General features: G+C 39.0%; 2 protein-coding genes across 2 annotated transcripts; both read left to right on the top strand.

Annotated features, from left to right (window-relative positions):
* Positions 1-1,396: 1,396 nt before the first annotated feature.
* LOC148997214 (uncharacterized) lies at positions 1,397-3,307 on the top strand. The gene has a single exon (XM_089132453.1). It carries the CDS (start codon positions 1,397-1,399, stop codon positions 3,305-3,307), a length of 1,911 nt encoding a protein of 636 aa, XP_088988579.1.
* A 351-nt stretch (positions 3,308-3,658) lies between these two features.
* On the top strand, positions 3,659-10,513 carry LOC148997213 (uncharacterized). Its single transcript, XM_089132445.1, has 9 exons — positions 3,659-3,845; positions 3,933-4,049; positions 4,160-4,189; positions 4,831-5,026; positions 5,192-5,487; positions 5,568-5,740; positions 5,836-5,900; positions 7,614-7,708; positions 10,241-10,513. The coding sequence occupies exons 1-9, from the start codon at positions 3,659-3,661 to the stop codon at positions 10,387-10,389; spliced, it is 1,308 nt and encodes a 435-aa protein (XP_088988571.1). The 3' UTR covers positions 10,390-10,513.
* Positions 10,514-13,636: the final 3,123 nt, after the last annotated feature.

The following is a 13,636-nucleotide window of genomic DNA, read 5'->3' as shown; positions in this document are numbered from 1 at the left end:
AGTTGCGGCAGCTGTTTCGTTCTCAGCTCGACGAGGCGCTTTACAGTTGCAGAACAAGAGCTTTTTATATTTCGCAGCTGTGTGTTTTGCATTCAAGTACGTTTCATTTCTTGAAATTTCCCACATTAACATGAAGTACATCATTGTAATGTCTTTATCAATGCAGTTGGGTCGTTGAATCGTCGTGTACTGACAGTACATGACGATTCAACTGCAATAACTAACGTTATAGTTATGCGTTCAGAACGACTCGCACACGAATGACTCATTTGAACCGCTTCATTTAAGCTATTGAAATTGATGTGAACGAGCTTTGATCATTTAGTAAGACCACCTAATTATGTGGCCATTGTTGGCTGAAAGGTTATTGAAGATGATAAAAAGCTTTATTTGATTAAAAGAACATTACTGTTTGTTTGAATAAAATTAATGTTTTATACAACTTATAATTTAATAATTGTAATTTTCATCTAATTTGATTAAAAATAAGATTAAGTCAATTTGGTTAAGCCACTTAAAGGTATGGTAGGCCTATCAGTAATATTTAACAATATAAATTCGTGGTTTGGGAGATCAGTATGACGTGTGTGCCCCTGACACCCCCCACCACACACACCACAGTAATGTTAGGTAACGCATCACGTTTACAAAAGATGAAAAACGCAACAAGCTAAACAGCACTGACAGTTATCGCCAGAATAAAAATGAATAAAACCCAGATTCAATATGATCAGCCTCTATGTGCTGTTTGGTTTAACAATGGACACAATGGAGTTGCACATCTTTGGCCAAACACATATACGATCACGATTATCATGTCTTCAATTCAATTTTACAATGCGCAGAGCTTATATTTTATGTGACTAATAATTACATATTGATAATATAATAATACAAGTACCAAGTAAAGCATGACTCTTGCTCTTGACTTACAGAGACAGGGCAGAGCTACATAGAGCGTTTGGAATTTTTTTTTTAATGGAAATAATTTTTTTGTAGACTTTTTGTAGGCTATAATCTCTTATGCTCTATATTACTGCAGAAGTGTCCATGTCTGCATCACAAAAATATTTGTTTTAGCACCTCTATATGCTAAATTCAAAATTATTGTTTTTGTGTCTCTATAGATGGATAATACAACTAACAGATTAAAATACTAACAAGTAAGTATCTGGTTTTGACTGAGGTTGAAGCAAAAACTTCAGTATAGATTTTATTTATTATTTGTTAGTTAAGTAAGGATGGTGGTACGCCTATTCTTTACTGCTGAAATGCATGATAATTTGTTTTAATGTTTAACAATATAACACATTTCCATGCATGTCATTATTCCACAATATCTGTTTTAGAGATGCATGGATTCCTCCTATTTTGCAGCTACTTGTGACCCTAAATGATGGCATACCACAGAAATTGGAGGAAACGTCATGCTGAAGTGCTGTCTCTTGCAGCTGATGATTCAAACAGCAGTGATACAGATGGGTTACTGAGGCCTCTGTTCAGTGAGGATGAAACTGACTCTTTGTCACTTTCAGCAGATGGCAACATTTCAGATTATGACTCTGATGCGTTAGTGCTGTCTTCTGACACAGACTCTGAGGTCGCTGACAATTTGTGTGATGATTCTACTGAGGAAACTGCTCCTGATCTGGGCGAGGAAATTGCAGCTTGGGCCGTTACCAACAAATGCAAGCGATCTGGATTAAACGAACTACTAGATATTCTAAGGCGCCAAGGACATCGCCTCCCCAAGGATGCCAGAACCCTGCTGAAAACCCCGAAAAGAGTGGAAGTAGTTGAACTGTGTGGTGGACAATATGCCTACTTTGGTATTGCATCAGGAGTTCTGAAGGTTTTATCCCAGAATCCTGTTTTCTCCGATCGAATAGATATGTGCTTCAACATTGATGGTATTCCACTGTTTAAATCATCAAGTCTGCAAATGTGGCCAATCCTGTGCAGTTTCCATGATTTTGCACCCTTCATTGTGTCACTCTATTGTGGAAAAGCCAAACCCAGCCCAGTTGAAGATTACCTCTCTGATTTTCTACAGGAGTTGCAGCAACTGATGCAAGATGGCATAGTCCATGGAGAGAAAGCACTGCAAGTGACTGTAAAAGCATTTGTTTGTGATGCACCAGCTCGATCATTCCTGAAATGCATAAAGAATCACAATAGCTACTTCGCTTGTGAGCGCTGCACAATTAAAGGCACTTATGTGGGACGAGTTGTTCTGGGTGCTGCAGCGCCTGGTGTTGTTGCAAGGTCTGAAGCAGGTTTCAGTAGACTTGCCTACAAAGACCATCAAATTGGGAAATCCCCATTGACACTAGCTGGAATTCCATGTGTTCAGCCATTTGCATTGGACTACATGCACTTAGTGTGTTTGGGTGTAGTTAGGAGAATGCTTCACTACATGCAGAGAGGACCCCACACATGCAGACTGTCATTTCAGCAAAGGAGTGACATATCAGATAAACTGAAGGCATTGAATGGAGAACTACCTAGTGAGTTTGCACGACAACCTAGGACTTTAATGGAATTGGACAGATGGAAGGCTACGGAACTTAGACAGTTTCTCCTTTATACTGGACCAGTGGTTCTAAGAAAAGTGGTTTCACATGCTGTATACAAACACTTTCTTTCCTTGATGGTTGGGGTGTCAGTCCTGTTGAATTCGGATGATGCAGACCGCAAGGAACACTTAGACTATGCCCGAGAGCTACTCTTGTACTATGTGAAGAAGAGTGAGGCTATATATGGAAAAACCTTCGCTGTATACAATGTTCATTCACTAATTCACTTACCAGATGATGTGGAACACTTCAACTGTTCACTGAATGGGATTTCATGCTTTCCATTTGAGAACTACCTGCAGACTCTAAAGAAAATGGTCAGACAATCTCGCAATCCTATAGCCCAAGTTGCCAAGCGTCTATCAGAACTAGAAAGTTCTACAAAATCTAAGCCTTTTACCAAAGAGAGCTTTACTCACATATCCACAAGGCCAAGAGATTGTTGTTTCATTCTTCAGAACAAGGACTATGTCTTTGTGAAGGAAATGCATGAAGAAGGCACCTTGGTTTGCGATGTGCTACGCCAATGCAACACAGAGAGTTTCTTCACTGATCCTTGTGATTCTAAACTGCTCAACATCGTCCGTGTTAGAGATATCAGTAGAACTACACGTCGACTTATCAGCAAACAGCAGTTGATTCGTAAAGTTGTCTGTCTGCCAGCCAACCCTGGTGAAGCTGACACAGGATTCATTTTGTTCCCCATGTTGCATGAAATAGAACGTAACTGAATTGTAAGTATATCACTGGTATCAATTAATGTTTTTAACTGCTCTTCCATTATCTTTGTGAGGGTGTGGAGGTTGTATACTTGTTCTGAGAGTAGAGGGGAAAATGCTGCCCTGATGCAGCATCTTCAGAGAATGATTAAGCTGCCCAGTTGTTTCAACTGCAAAAAAATACCTGTAGTTCAGTGGTAAGATCATTGCGTTAACAACGCAAGGTTGTGGGTTCAGGATAATGTACAGGATAATGCAATGCAAGTAGCTTTGGATAAAAGTGTCTGCCAGATGCATCTAAAGGAAAATAAAAACACTTCTCATTTACTAATGATTCGTTTTGATTTTTGTATAGGTGTAAAGATGTGGGTCAGGGCGGTTTGGAAAGAGCCAAATGGAGAGGAGGAGGGAGTCATCCCAGAGGTTTGGGTGAAAGACAACATGGTACACTGGCCACCAGGGGCTAATGTAACTAAAGCAGCTAAAGAGATGCGAACGCCAGCAAGTAGCTGGAAAATGTTTCCCCTGCTGAAAATCAAATTCAAGTCAAGTGAGTTAACATCCATTTTAAAAGTGAAATTGTTTTTCTACTAATCCAGAAAGATATTAAAAGCTTGTTTTTTTCTATTTACTGTAGATAATCAGGAAACGTGTGAGGCATTCGACCAAACAAGTACTGCAGAACTCAGTGAGGAAGAATGTGGTCCTATCAAGAGGGTATCAAAGAAAAAAAAATACCCAGGGTTTATTTTAGGTACAGAATACTTTCCCATTTTGACAGGTCTCTAGTTTCTGGTGCTGGAGGATGATGTATGTTGTGAGACTATGTCTGGTAATTATACTGTTGTTTCTCCACTTACACAGATGAGGATGAAAGCGGGATGAAACAGATTGGTGGGTTTTTGGAACAAAAACTATTCATATTTCAAAATTTACAAAATCAAATCAGCAACTTCTGGTGAAAACGAGTCTACATTGACCTCCATAAAGTGCCGAAATGATGACGTCACTTTGTAGGACAACTCGAAAGCTAGCGGCGCATGAGTTCCCTCGATCGAAAAGCTTTGCATTTTCCCCATAGACTTTTGGAAAAATTGCAAAAAAAAATAAGATCTGTGTTTAACAAAGGGTTGTGACCCTTACACTTTTTGTCTATAAAGATAATCTTTACAAGTTAATCCAAAATTTATACATTTTGTAGCCTATATAAAGTTTTTAAAAAAACACAATAAAGTTAAAAAATAACACAAGCAGGTTATAACTGGTGTGTTTTATGTCATAGATCAAAACGTGAAAATATTTAGAGGCTTTGTTCACCACAGACCTTATTTCAGGCGATTTAGCAAAAACCCATTCAAAAATCCCATAGGCTTTAGATCAAGGGAACCGAGAGTGCTAAAATGCCAACTCACTTCTGTGTTTTGGCCTACAGAGGGACGTAGTAACTTCGGCACTCTTTTGTAGATAATACAGTGTATATAGTTGTTGCCAATCCTTCATCTTATTGTTACATTTGGTTGTCTCTCATCCCTTAGGTCTGTCCTTTCCAAAACCACCAAGGATTCTAGAAATGTCTAACCAGGCATTAGGATCAAAAGAAAAAAATTATAAATCTAGGTCCAGCAGTCCACTCCATGACTCTCACTTTCTTCTCCAAAGTTCTCACTCTCCATGCCAGCTGGCCCACACTCCGACCCACAGCACCCCACGCAAGCAGTTCCACACTCCACGCCAGCGGTCCCACACGCCTCACCACACCACTTCACGCCACTGGTCCCGATCTCCAGCCCACAGCACCCAACGCAAGCAGTTCCACACGCCACACCACACCACTTCACGCCACCAGTCCCTATCTCCAGCCCACAGCACCCCACGCAAGCAGTTCCACACGCCACACCACACCACTTCCCGCCACCGGTCCCGATCTCCAGCCCACAGCACCCCACGCAAGCAGTTCCACACGCCACACCACACCACTTCACGCCACCAGTCCCTATCTCCAGCCCACAGCACCCCACGCAAGCAGTTCCACATTCCACGGCAGCGGTCCCACACGCCACACCACACCACTTCACGCCCACGGGACAGCACTCCACATCAGCGCTCCCGCTCTCCTAATGAGTGCTCCCAAAGACCAGGTTGGGGGAACCAGCACAGAGAAGGCGGAGAGCTATTCCCATTAGATAATGGAAGTAAGCCACCTCATATTCTTACTGGAAGTGGTAGTTTTTGTGAATGGGACAAATGTTTTTCATTCTAATTTGACTTTCAGAATTCCAAAGGCGGGTCCTCTATCTTCTATCTGACATTCGGTCTAAGCTGTCAGAGATGGGCCAAAATCGTGAGCCCCCAGAGTCTCAGTTCCACCTTGAGAAGATGAACGGTAGGCGTGAGCTGAAAAATCTAGAAGGGCAACTGGCCGATGAAGAAAAGAGGAATGTGATGGTCAGTATAACAATGCCAGGCCAATACTAATACTGTTTTTTTTTTTTTTTCTGTTTCTGATGGTGGAAAAATTACATTTTTCAAAATCTTTTCAGGTGTCTCGGTTAGTCAGGATTGGGGGTGCAAACCTTGAGGACTGTATAAAAAACATGATGAAAAGGTAAAGATACCATCCGTTGGTGCATTTCTTGGATCACTCTTCTAGCTCAGGGGTCAGCAACCTTTGCCAAAAGAGCCATTTTGGGCCGTCTCCCACCAAATAAAATTTGTCTGGTGCCACAAAATATATGTAACCTTTAAAGGGGAAATGAAGCAGTCAATCAAGTTTACATGATTTACAAGATGGATTTCCACTATAATCAACAATTATATAAGAAACATGACAAATGTAAACAAATGTAAGAAAAAAAAGAAAAAACGTTATATCTTTCGCCGCCAGGGCACCGCCATTTTGCAGTATTCTAACATGTGACGTCACAGGGTTGGTTGGCTTTAGTTTAACAGGCTCTGGGCATTGAATATCGCGACATCAAACTGTTTACACCAGTGTTTTGACCGCGAACGACTAATTTTAGGTACAGTCATTTGATAAAAAGACGATGTGTAATGTTATATGTGGACAAACTGCACATAAACATTGTTCACGATGTCTGCCATCATATTCCCGTCTCGTCAACACCATGTAAGTTATGTTGCTATGTAGAACAGCCAGTGGTGGTTTGGGGCGAAGAGCGGGTTTGCAACGCTACCAGGTGTCAGTGTGACTGTTGTACTTTGCTTTCAAGAGGTTGATCTTGAGCATGTATTGCGTGGTCAATTCTGCATCACCGGTGCGCACATTTACCATGCTGTGCCGGGAGGTAACTTTGACAATATGCGCGCCGGTGATGCAGAATTGACCACGCAATACATGCTCAACCTCTTCAAAGCAGATGGACTCTGACATGGTGGGCATTGTAGTACAACAGCCACACTGACACCTGGTAGCATTGCAAACTGGCTCTTCGCTCCAAACCACCACCGGCTGTTCTACAACAACGTAAGCAACGTAACTTACATGGTGTTGGACGAGACGGGAATATGATGGCAGACATTGTGAACAATGTTTCTATGTGCAGTTTGTCCACATATAACATTACACATCGTCTTTTTGTCTAATGACTGTACCTGACATTAGTCGTTTGCGGTCAAAACACTGGTGTAAACAGTTTGATGTCGGAATATTCACTGCCCAGAGCCTGTTAAACTAAAGCCAACAAACCCTGTGACGTCACGTTAGAATACTCCACAATGGCGACGAAAGATATAACTTTTTCTTTTATATGTTTACATTTGTCATGTTTCTTTTATAAATGTTGATTATAGTGGAAATCCATCTTGTAAATCATGTAAACTTGATTGACTGCTTCATTTCCCCTTTAAAGGGGCATAAGGCAACTCTAGTAATATCTTCGCTGATTTTCACTTTTGTTTCACCCCCTACAGCTGTGCGGCGTATATTTTTTTGGATAGAAATAGATAGGGCTGGGTATTGAGACAAATTTCACAATTCGATTCGATTTTTCTCCCTGAACTCTTTGTAAGTGTTTTGGATGAAAGCTTCTGCGAAATGACTAAATGTTATATAAACTCATTAGATCCCATTATAATTCAAAATAAATTTTGTGCGAATACACCGCACAAAAAAATAAAGACGTGGGGGTATAATTTGTAAATTACACAAAGTCTGAAGATAATACTAATCCGAGCAGTGCACTTTTGTTGTAGAAATGTTGATGATTCAGGAACTACACCAAAGTGATGGTGAAAAACTGGTCACTTAGTTGTATTTTTGATTACTGATATTACTTGGTTGTCTTTTTTCTTTTGTCAGAGTTCTTACAAACAGATTGATGGCAACAATGAATATGGATGGCTCAGGGGTGAAGAAGGCTTTTGGAAAAACACGGCTATGCCGTGTTATAATAGGTACTACGTTACTTTTTTGATAATGTTTATATGCCAAAAGCAGAACGGAACTCATTTGAACCGCGTGTGCCACACGGAGCATTTATCCGCTCGGCTCAAAGTCCAAACGGCAGCGCACTGAGCGCAGCGCAAGCTCATGCAGACTCACACTCTGATCGTCTTGTCCACAAGATCCAGTGAGAAGCGCTTGAGTTCAGTGAAGAACACAAATGTCAAGTTTAAACCAGTTTAAAGGCAGATGACACCGCTGACAAAAAAGAAGAAACACTGCGTGCGACGATACAGTCAGAATCTGAATTGATACTGAATCCATTTAGCCTACCATGGATTTACTGTAAGGTTAATCTATTAATATTAAAGGGTTAGTTCACCCAAAAATGAAAATTCTGTCAGTATTTACTCACCCTCAAGTTGTTCCAAACCTCTATGTGTTTATTTGTTCCGCTATATTAGTGTTGTGGCGGTGAGGAAATTTTCTCACCGGTTAATCGACGTGTGACAACACCGGTAATACCGGTGTCTCACCGGCGGGGGCTTTTAAATCGCTAATTTAAAGGCAAACGTAAAATGCGCACGTTTTCACGGGCATACATAACGGTGCGGTAGTGCGGGAAAGAACTGTTTTGTTATTGTGCCCTGAATATGCGCTAGTTTGAAAACGAAACTAACTTTCACTTTTAAATTAGCGTCAATTCATCCTTCGCTTGGAGTTTGATTGACAGACATGATCTGACAGGATCAGTCAGAAAGCAGTCAGGAGTAGATTAACGTCGGTGGAACTTGACTTTATCAGACAATTTGTCACGACACATTAAAGAGCCACAAAACGGTAGGCCTATTTATTGTTTGATTTTCTTTGACTGACCAAATTTGAAAGTTGAGACTGTTTCATATTAAATATTACCTGCTCGGTCTTGTCTGTTAACGCGTTGTCGGTGTCCTCTATTTTTCACTCCTCGAGAACATGGGTTAAATCCCAAATCGCCCCCTAAACCCTCATTTACTAGGCCTATTCCCTTCATTAGTCCACTAATACTGTTCACTTGAAGGAGTGAATGAGAAGGAGTGAGCGAATTCGGACAGCCATTGCTGACAGAGACGCGATCTGACACGCGTCCCATTTTCTCACAAATCTCTACGTTTGTTTAACGTCAGAAGGAATTAAAGGCAAAAGGAATAATGCTCTTATGGACATTTTGGTATAATTTGTGTGTTATGGTTTGTTCAAGCCCGAAAGAGAACTCGATACCGACGCGCGTCTTTTCTGTGGGTTGTGTGTGTGTTAATAGGCAGGATTTAACGACTACTGCATAATTGCGTTCAATATTTTTAAACTTTTTTTTTTTCACATGCCAACCGCGGTGCCGCGGTGGGCATGTCATGAAACCGGTGTTGCGACTGAACACCGGTAACACCGACTACCGCGGCAAGCCTACTATACACAAAGGAAGATATTTGGAAGAATGTTTTAATCAAACAGATCTCATTCCCCATTGACTACCATAGTATGTATTTTTTCCTACTATGGTAGCCAATGGGGATTGAGATCTGCAAAAATCTTCCTTTGTGTTCAGCAGAACCAATAAACACATAGAGGTTTGGAACAACTTGAGGGTGAGTAAAATACTGACAGAATTTTCATTTTTGGGTGAACTAACACTTTAACTGCACCATGAAATGTGGGATATACATATTGAATCGTATAATATTATTAATGTAGACAATGTATTAAATGACTAATGGAATATAAGTACAGTGTTTAATAATGTATTTAACTGTTAGGCTACTGTTTTTCGTACAAATACCACAGAAACCATAAAGTTATGCCATGATAGTGAGGTGCTAAGTTATAGGCTATACCTGGTTTTATCTGTGGTTATCATGATCTAAATGTATGAGACTGTATGACCAATGGTTAATTTTAATAAAACTCAAACAGTCAGAATATTACTTTTTACCAAATAAAAATGTGGTCGTTACATTAAAAAAACAAAACAAACAAACAGATGTTACTGTTTTTGTTAATGAACATAGATTTAAAGAGTAGTTTAAAAACACAATTAAGACTCTGGTTTATACAACTTTCACTTAGGAGCAAAAATCTGCCTTTAAACTTGAAAGAAATAAAGATTTGACATATATCGTGATAATTATCGATATCGACTGATATAAAAAAAATTATCGTGATAATTTTTTTTTTTGCTATATCGCCCAGCCCTAGCCTGAAGGACCCCAAACACTGCACGTTTTCTTTGTCTCCCTAATCAAACACACCTTCAAATCATCAGCTCATTATCACATCCCCATAATGAGCTCATGAGTGGAATCAGGTGTGTTTGATTAGGGAGACAAAGAAAACAGTAGCTACCCTTCAGTAGCAGGGTTGAAAAACAATGTGGTTATCCATGTTTATTTAAAAAGTTTGAATTACTTTGTGGATTTCTATGTACAAGTGATGCTTGCTGAAAAATGTATGCTGTATTTTAATATATTAAAATGAGTGCTAATTATGTCTTTCATTTCATTCATTAGGTGCTGTACAGCAGTCCAAACCTTCAGCATCAGAGGCTGAAATAAAAAAATACATGGGGAGCTATCTCCGGTCTGCTCCTGATAGATGCGGGGGTATGGGACGACAAAAGGGGAAATCAGCAATTGATGTGTGTTCAGATTCTGAATAAGTAGGCCTAACCTGTTGTTCAGCTGCACTGTTTCTGTTCATTTTGTCTTGTGATTGATTGAATTAAATTAATATATATATGTGATTTGATCTTGAAAATAAATATAAATAAAATAAAACATGAAAACCCCATGTTCTTAAACCCTTCATCAATTAAAAATTATTTTTAAATTACATTTTTAATTGCAGCTGATTGAATAATAAACAAGTCTTACGTTTAATATTGTTGTGTCATTCTTGTGGTCTAGAATAGGACATCAATGCGTTAAAAAAAATTAATCAAAATAGCAAATCAAAGAAACGTCAAAATTTGACATCAATTTAATGCCAAGTTTTGACATTGATTTGATTTGCATTTTTGACCAATTCTTTGATGTTTATGTTTGATGTCAATTTGATGTCTATTTGACATCAATTGCCCGCTGGGAAATAATCCACTGTTATGCCGCGGATGTCCAAAACACAAAACGCGCTCGACGGAAGAAACATGCGATCTACACATCATCATCAAACCGTGCAAGCGTCCTTTAGCAATGACGATGGTATATATATCAGGCATGTGTTCAAAGCTGAGGGTGTCAGCTTTCCAATCACATGTCAATCATGTATCTAGTTTAGTCACATGATGAATCAGCCAACGAATCAGTGGAGTAGGTGGGTGGGATCACGACCGGTTTTTTTAGGTGTGTTCGACATCGCCTGCGGCTGGATGCAACCGATCGGCGAGAACAGCCGCGTGCAGGCGGGGAGGAGCTGCAAACGGAGACGTGAAGTCGGACAATTTCTGGTTCCCGTAGTGACGGCTCACGTGGTGTTTGCATGCTTATAACACAGCTGAAGTGAAATAAATGCAACATTTGCCAAATAAACAGATATTTCAGATATTTCAGACACATTTTCATTCAATACTTTACTGCTTCATACAGCATCTGTTTGAACTAGAATAAAGTTCAAAATAAGCCTATAATCAATGACGTGGAATCAACGTTTTTTAATCAGTTTTATTTTGATAAACATGATAAACATGACACAATATAACATTGCGACTACATTAAAAGAGTGTTTACTGTTATAAAATACTGATTTGTGAGCTTTAGTGGAACTAAACGTGTGAGAATAAACACGAAACGCACGTGATCGTTGTCATGCGGTGAATCCGGCGAATCGTGGAACAGCTGTGACATCATCAGAGCTCGTGCAGCCGCTCTTCAGAAGCTGCGCTGGCTGAGTCCTCCGGCTACTCTCGTAACGCTCTCGCGGTACTTTGATGGCATATGTCACAGTCACGTGGAGTCAGCGCTGCATCAAGTCGGACAAAATTTCTAACCGGCATGCACGGTTTCAAGTCAGCCGCCGATCGGTCTGCGCAGAGCTGCATGAAGTCGAACAAGCCTTTTGTCTTTATTTTGCATCATGTGATTCACGACGTTGTTGATGATAGGCGAGTAGATAGGAAGTGAATGACAAGTGACAAAGACGACTGACAGACAATTTGTGGATATATTAGTATTTTTCGAGCGTTTTGAATAAAAAAAAATGCATCTGAAGATGGAAAAGCAGCTAAAAAGGTGTTCTCCTGCGTCGAAGCAATATTTGAAAAATCCAAAGGACGCATATATGCACTAAAAATGATGCTTTGCATCCCTTCGGTTATATTTGAATAACTCTTGCTCAGAATGTGATAGAGAAAAAATCTTTTTTTCTGGTGGATACAGTGACTTAGTGTAATCAAGTAAAATAATCAGCAGGTCCCCAGAGCAAACAGTACATGCATCACAGATTTTTCAAAAACAGGATAATAAATAAATAAATTAAAAAAGGCCAATTTTTTTAAGTTTATCCTAATATTTTAAAACCTTACAATGCTATTTATGATTTTTTTCAATCTGATTTAGTAAATTTGAAGGGTTTTCTGTACAATGACACTAATTTTTTTAATTTCCTATACTGTGTGTGTCTAGGGTGAATATTTAAACTTGGGTGTGTTAAATGTAGGCGGAATTCCAAAATATGCCTTAGAGTGGAAGAGGTTTTAAACAGCTTCTAAAAAGTTCCCAGTTATGTCCTCATTTTGAATAATTTTAGTGATACAATGTATCCTGCCTGAATATGTTTCTTGCTTGATATTGTATATTGTCATATTCAACTGTTGCATTATTTTATTTGTCGTTGTCTTCCTCATGTGGGGACGTGGGTGATGTTCGCTCTAAGCTGCGCCCGTGCAAAAAATAATAAAATGCCACGCAGAGGACCGACACGAAACGTGTGGAAATCCATTTGATTGTAGTTTAACCCTCAGGTGCTCTTCGTTTCGGAGTCACACTTGTTATCTTCCCGGTCAAAAGTGTCCGGACACCTAAAAATGAAACTTTCTCCATCCCAGTAAAACCAATGCAATTTATTTTTGTTCTATAATATTTATTCTTTTTATTTAGTATTTTGAGACAATTTAATTGAATTTATTAATATTTATGCAATATTTATGGTTTATTTTTGCCATGGAAATATATATATATATATTTATCTATATATATATATCTATATATATATATATATAATTTTTTTCAAAAAAATATTAACGCAGTATTTTAGTTTAATACAGAGTCTAGGCTTTCAGAAAAATAATATATATATATATATTGAAGAAAATTAGAACCATCTGGTTACAGTATAGAGAAAAAGCGTAGAATCATGGTGTAACCACTGGATGACATGTATGGAGAGGCATGGGAATTCCCCAGATGTTTATGAACACATTTTTTTTTTTTTGTTGTTGTTGGATTTAGTTGAAACAATCTCAAAAATTATTTCTTATTAAAAAAATTCACCATTCATTTTTTACAATTTCTTATGGGGGTCATTTTTGACCAAAGACCACGAGTGTGACTATTTTTTTAAGACCACTTAGCATGCTCAGATCATGACCTCAATTTTTTTGTGTGTTCACATACCCAATGCCATAAAAGTCACCAAGTTTCATAATTTTCTGAAGAAGCTGTGATTTTTAAATATTCAAAACAGATTTCTTTAATCACAATTTATTGGTGTTTTTGTGTATAAAAGTGTGTGTGTGTGTGTGTGTGTGTGTGTGCGTGTGTGTGTGTGTGTGTGTGTGTAGGGGTGGGTATGTCTGTTTTGCACTCTTGATATTTTAGAGTGTCACCCCTTCAATGCTGAGCACTTTTTTTCGGCATCGTGGCCGATTTGTAGATTGTACACACAAAAATTCTCAAAGTTTTTCTTTTTGT

This window comes from Pimephales promelas, chromosome 2 (genome assembly GCF_988280905.1).
Source record: "Pimephales promelas chromosome 2, fPimPro1.hap1.1, whole genome shotgun sequence".
NCBI classification, from domain to species: domain Eukaryota; kingdom Metazoa; phylum Chordata; class Actinopteri; order Cypriniformes; family Leuciscidae; genus Pimephales; species Pimephales promelas.
The sequence above is the reverse complement of the archived record's forward strand: the minus strand, read 5'-3'. Positions and strand labels throughout refer to the sequence as shown.

Excerpts from the sequence above, each read along its gene's own strand:
- LOC148997214 (XM_089132453.1), top strand. The coding sequence starts at position 1,397 with ATGGCATACCACAGAAATTGGAGGAAACGTCATGCTGAAGTGCTGTCT.
- LOC148997213 (XM_089132445.1), top strand. The coding sequence starts at position 3,659 with ATGTGGGTCAGGGCGGTTTGGAAAGAGCCAAATGGAGAGGAGGAGGGA. Across the intron at positions 4,050-4,159 it reads ATACCCAGGGTTTATTTTAG|ATGAGGATGAAAGCGGGATG; the intron begins GTACAGAATACT and ends CCACTTACACAG. Across the intron at positions 5,901-7,613 it reads ATAAAAAACATGATGAAAAG|AGTTCTTACAAACAGATTGA; the intron begins GTAAAGATACCA and ends TTCTTTTGTCAG.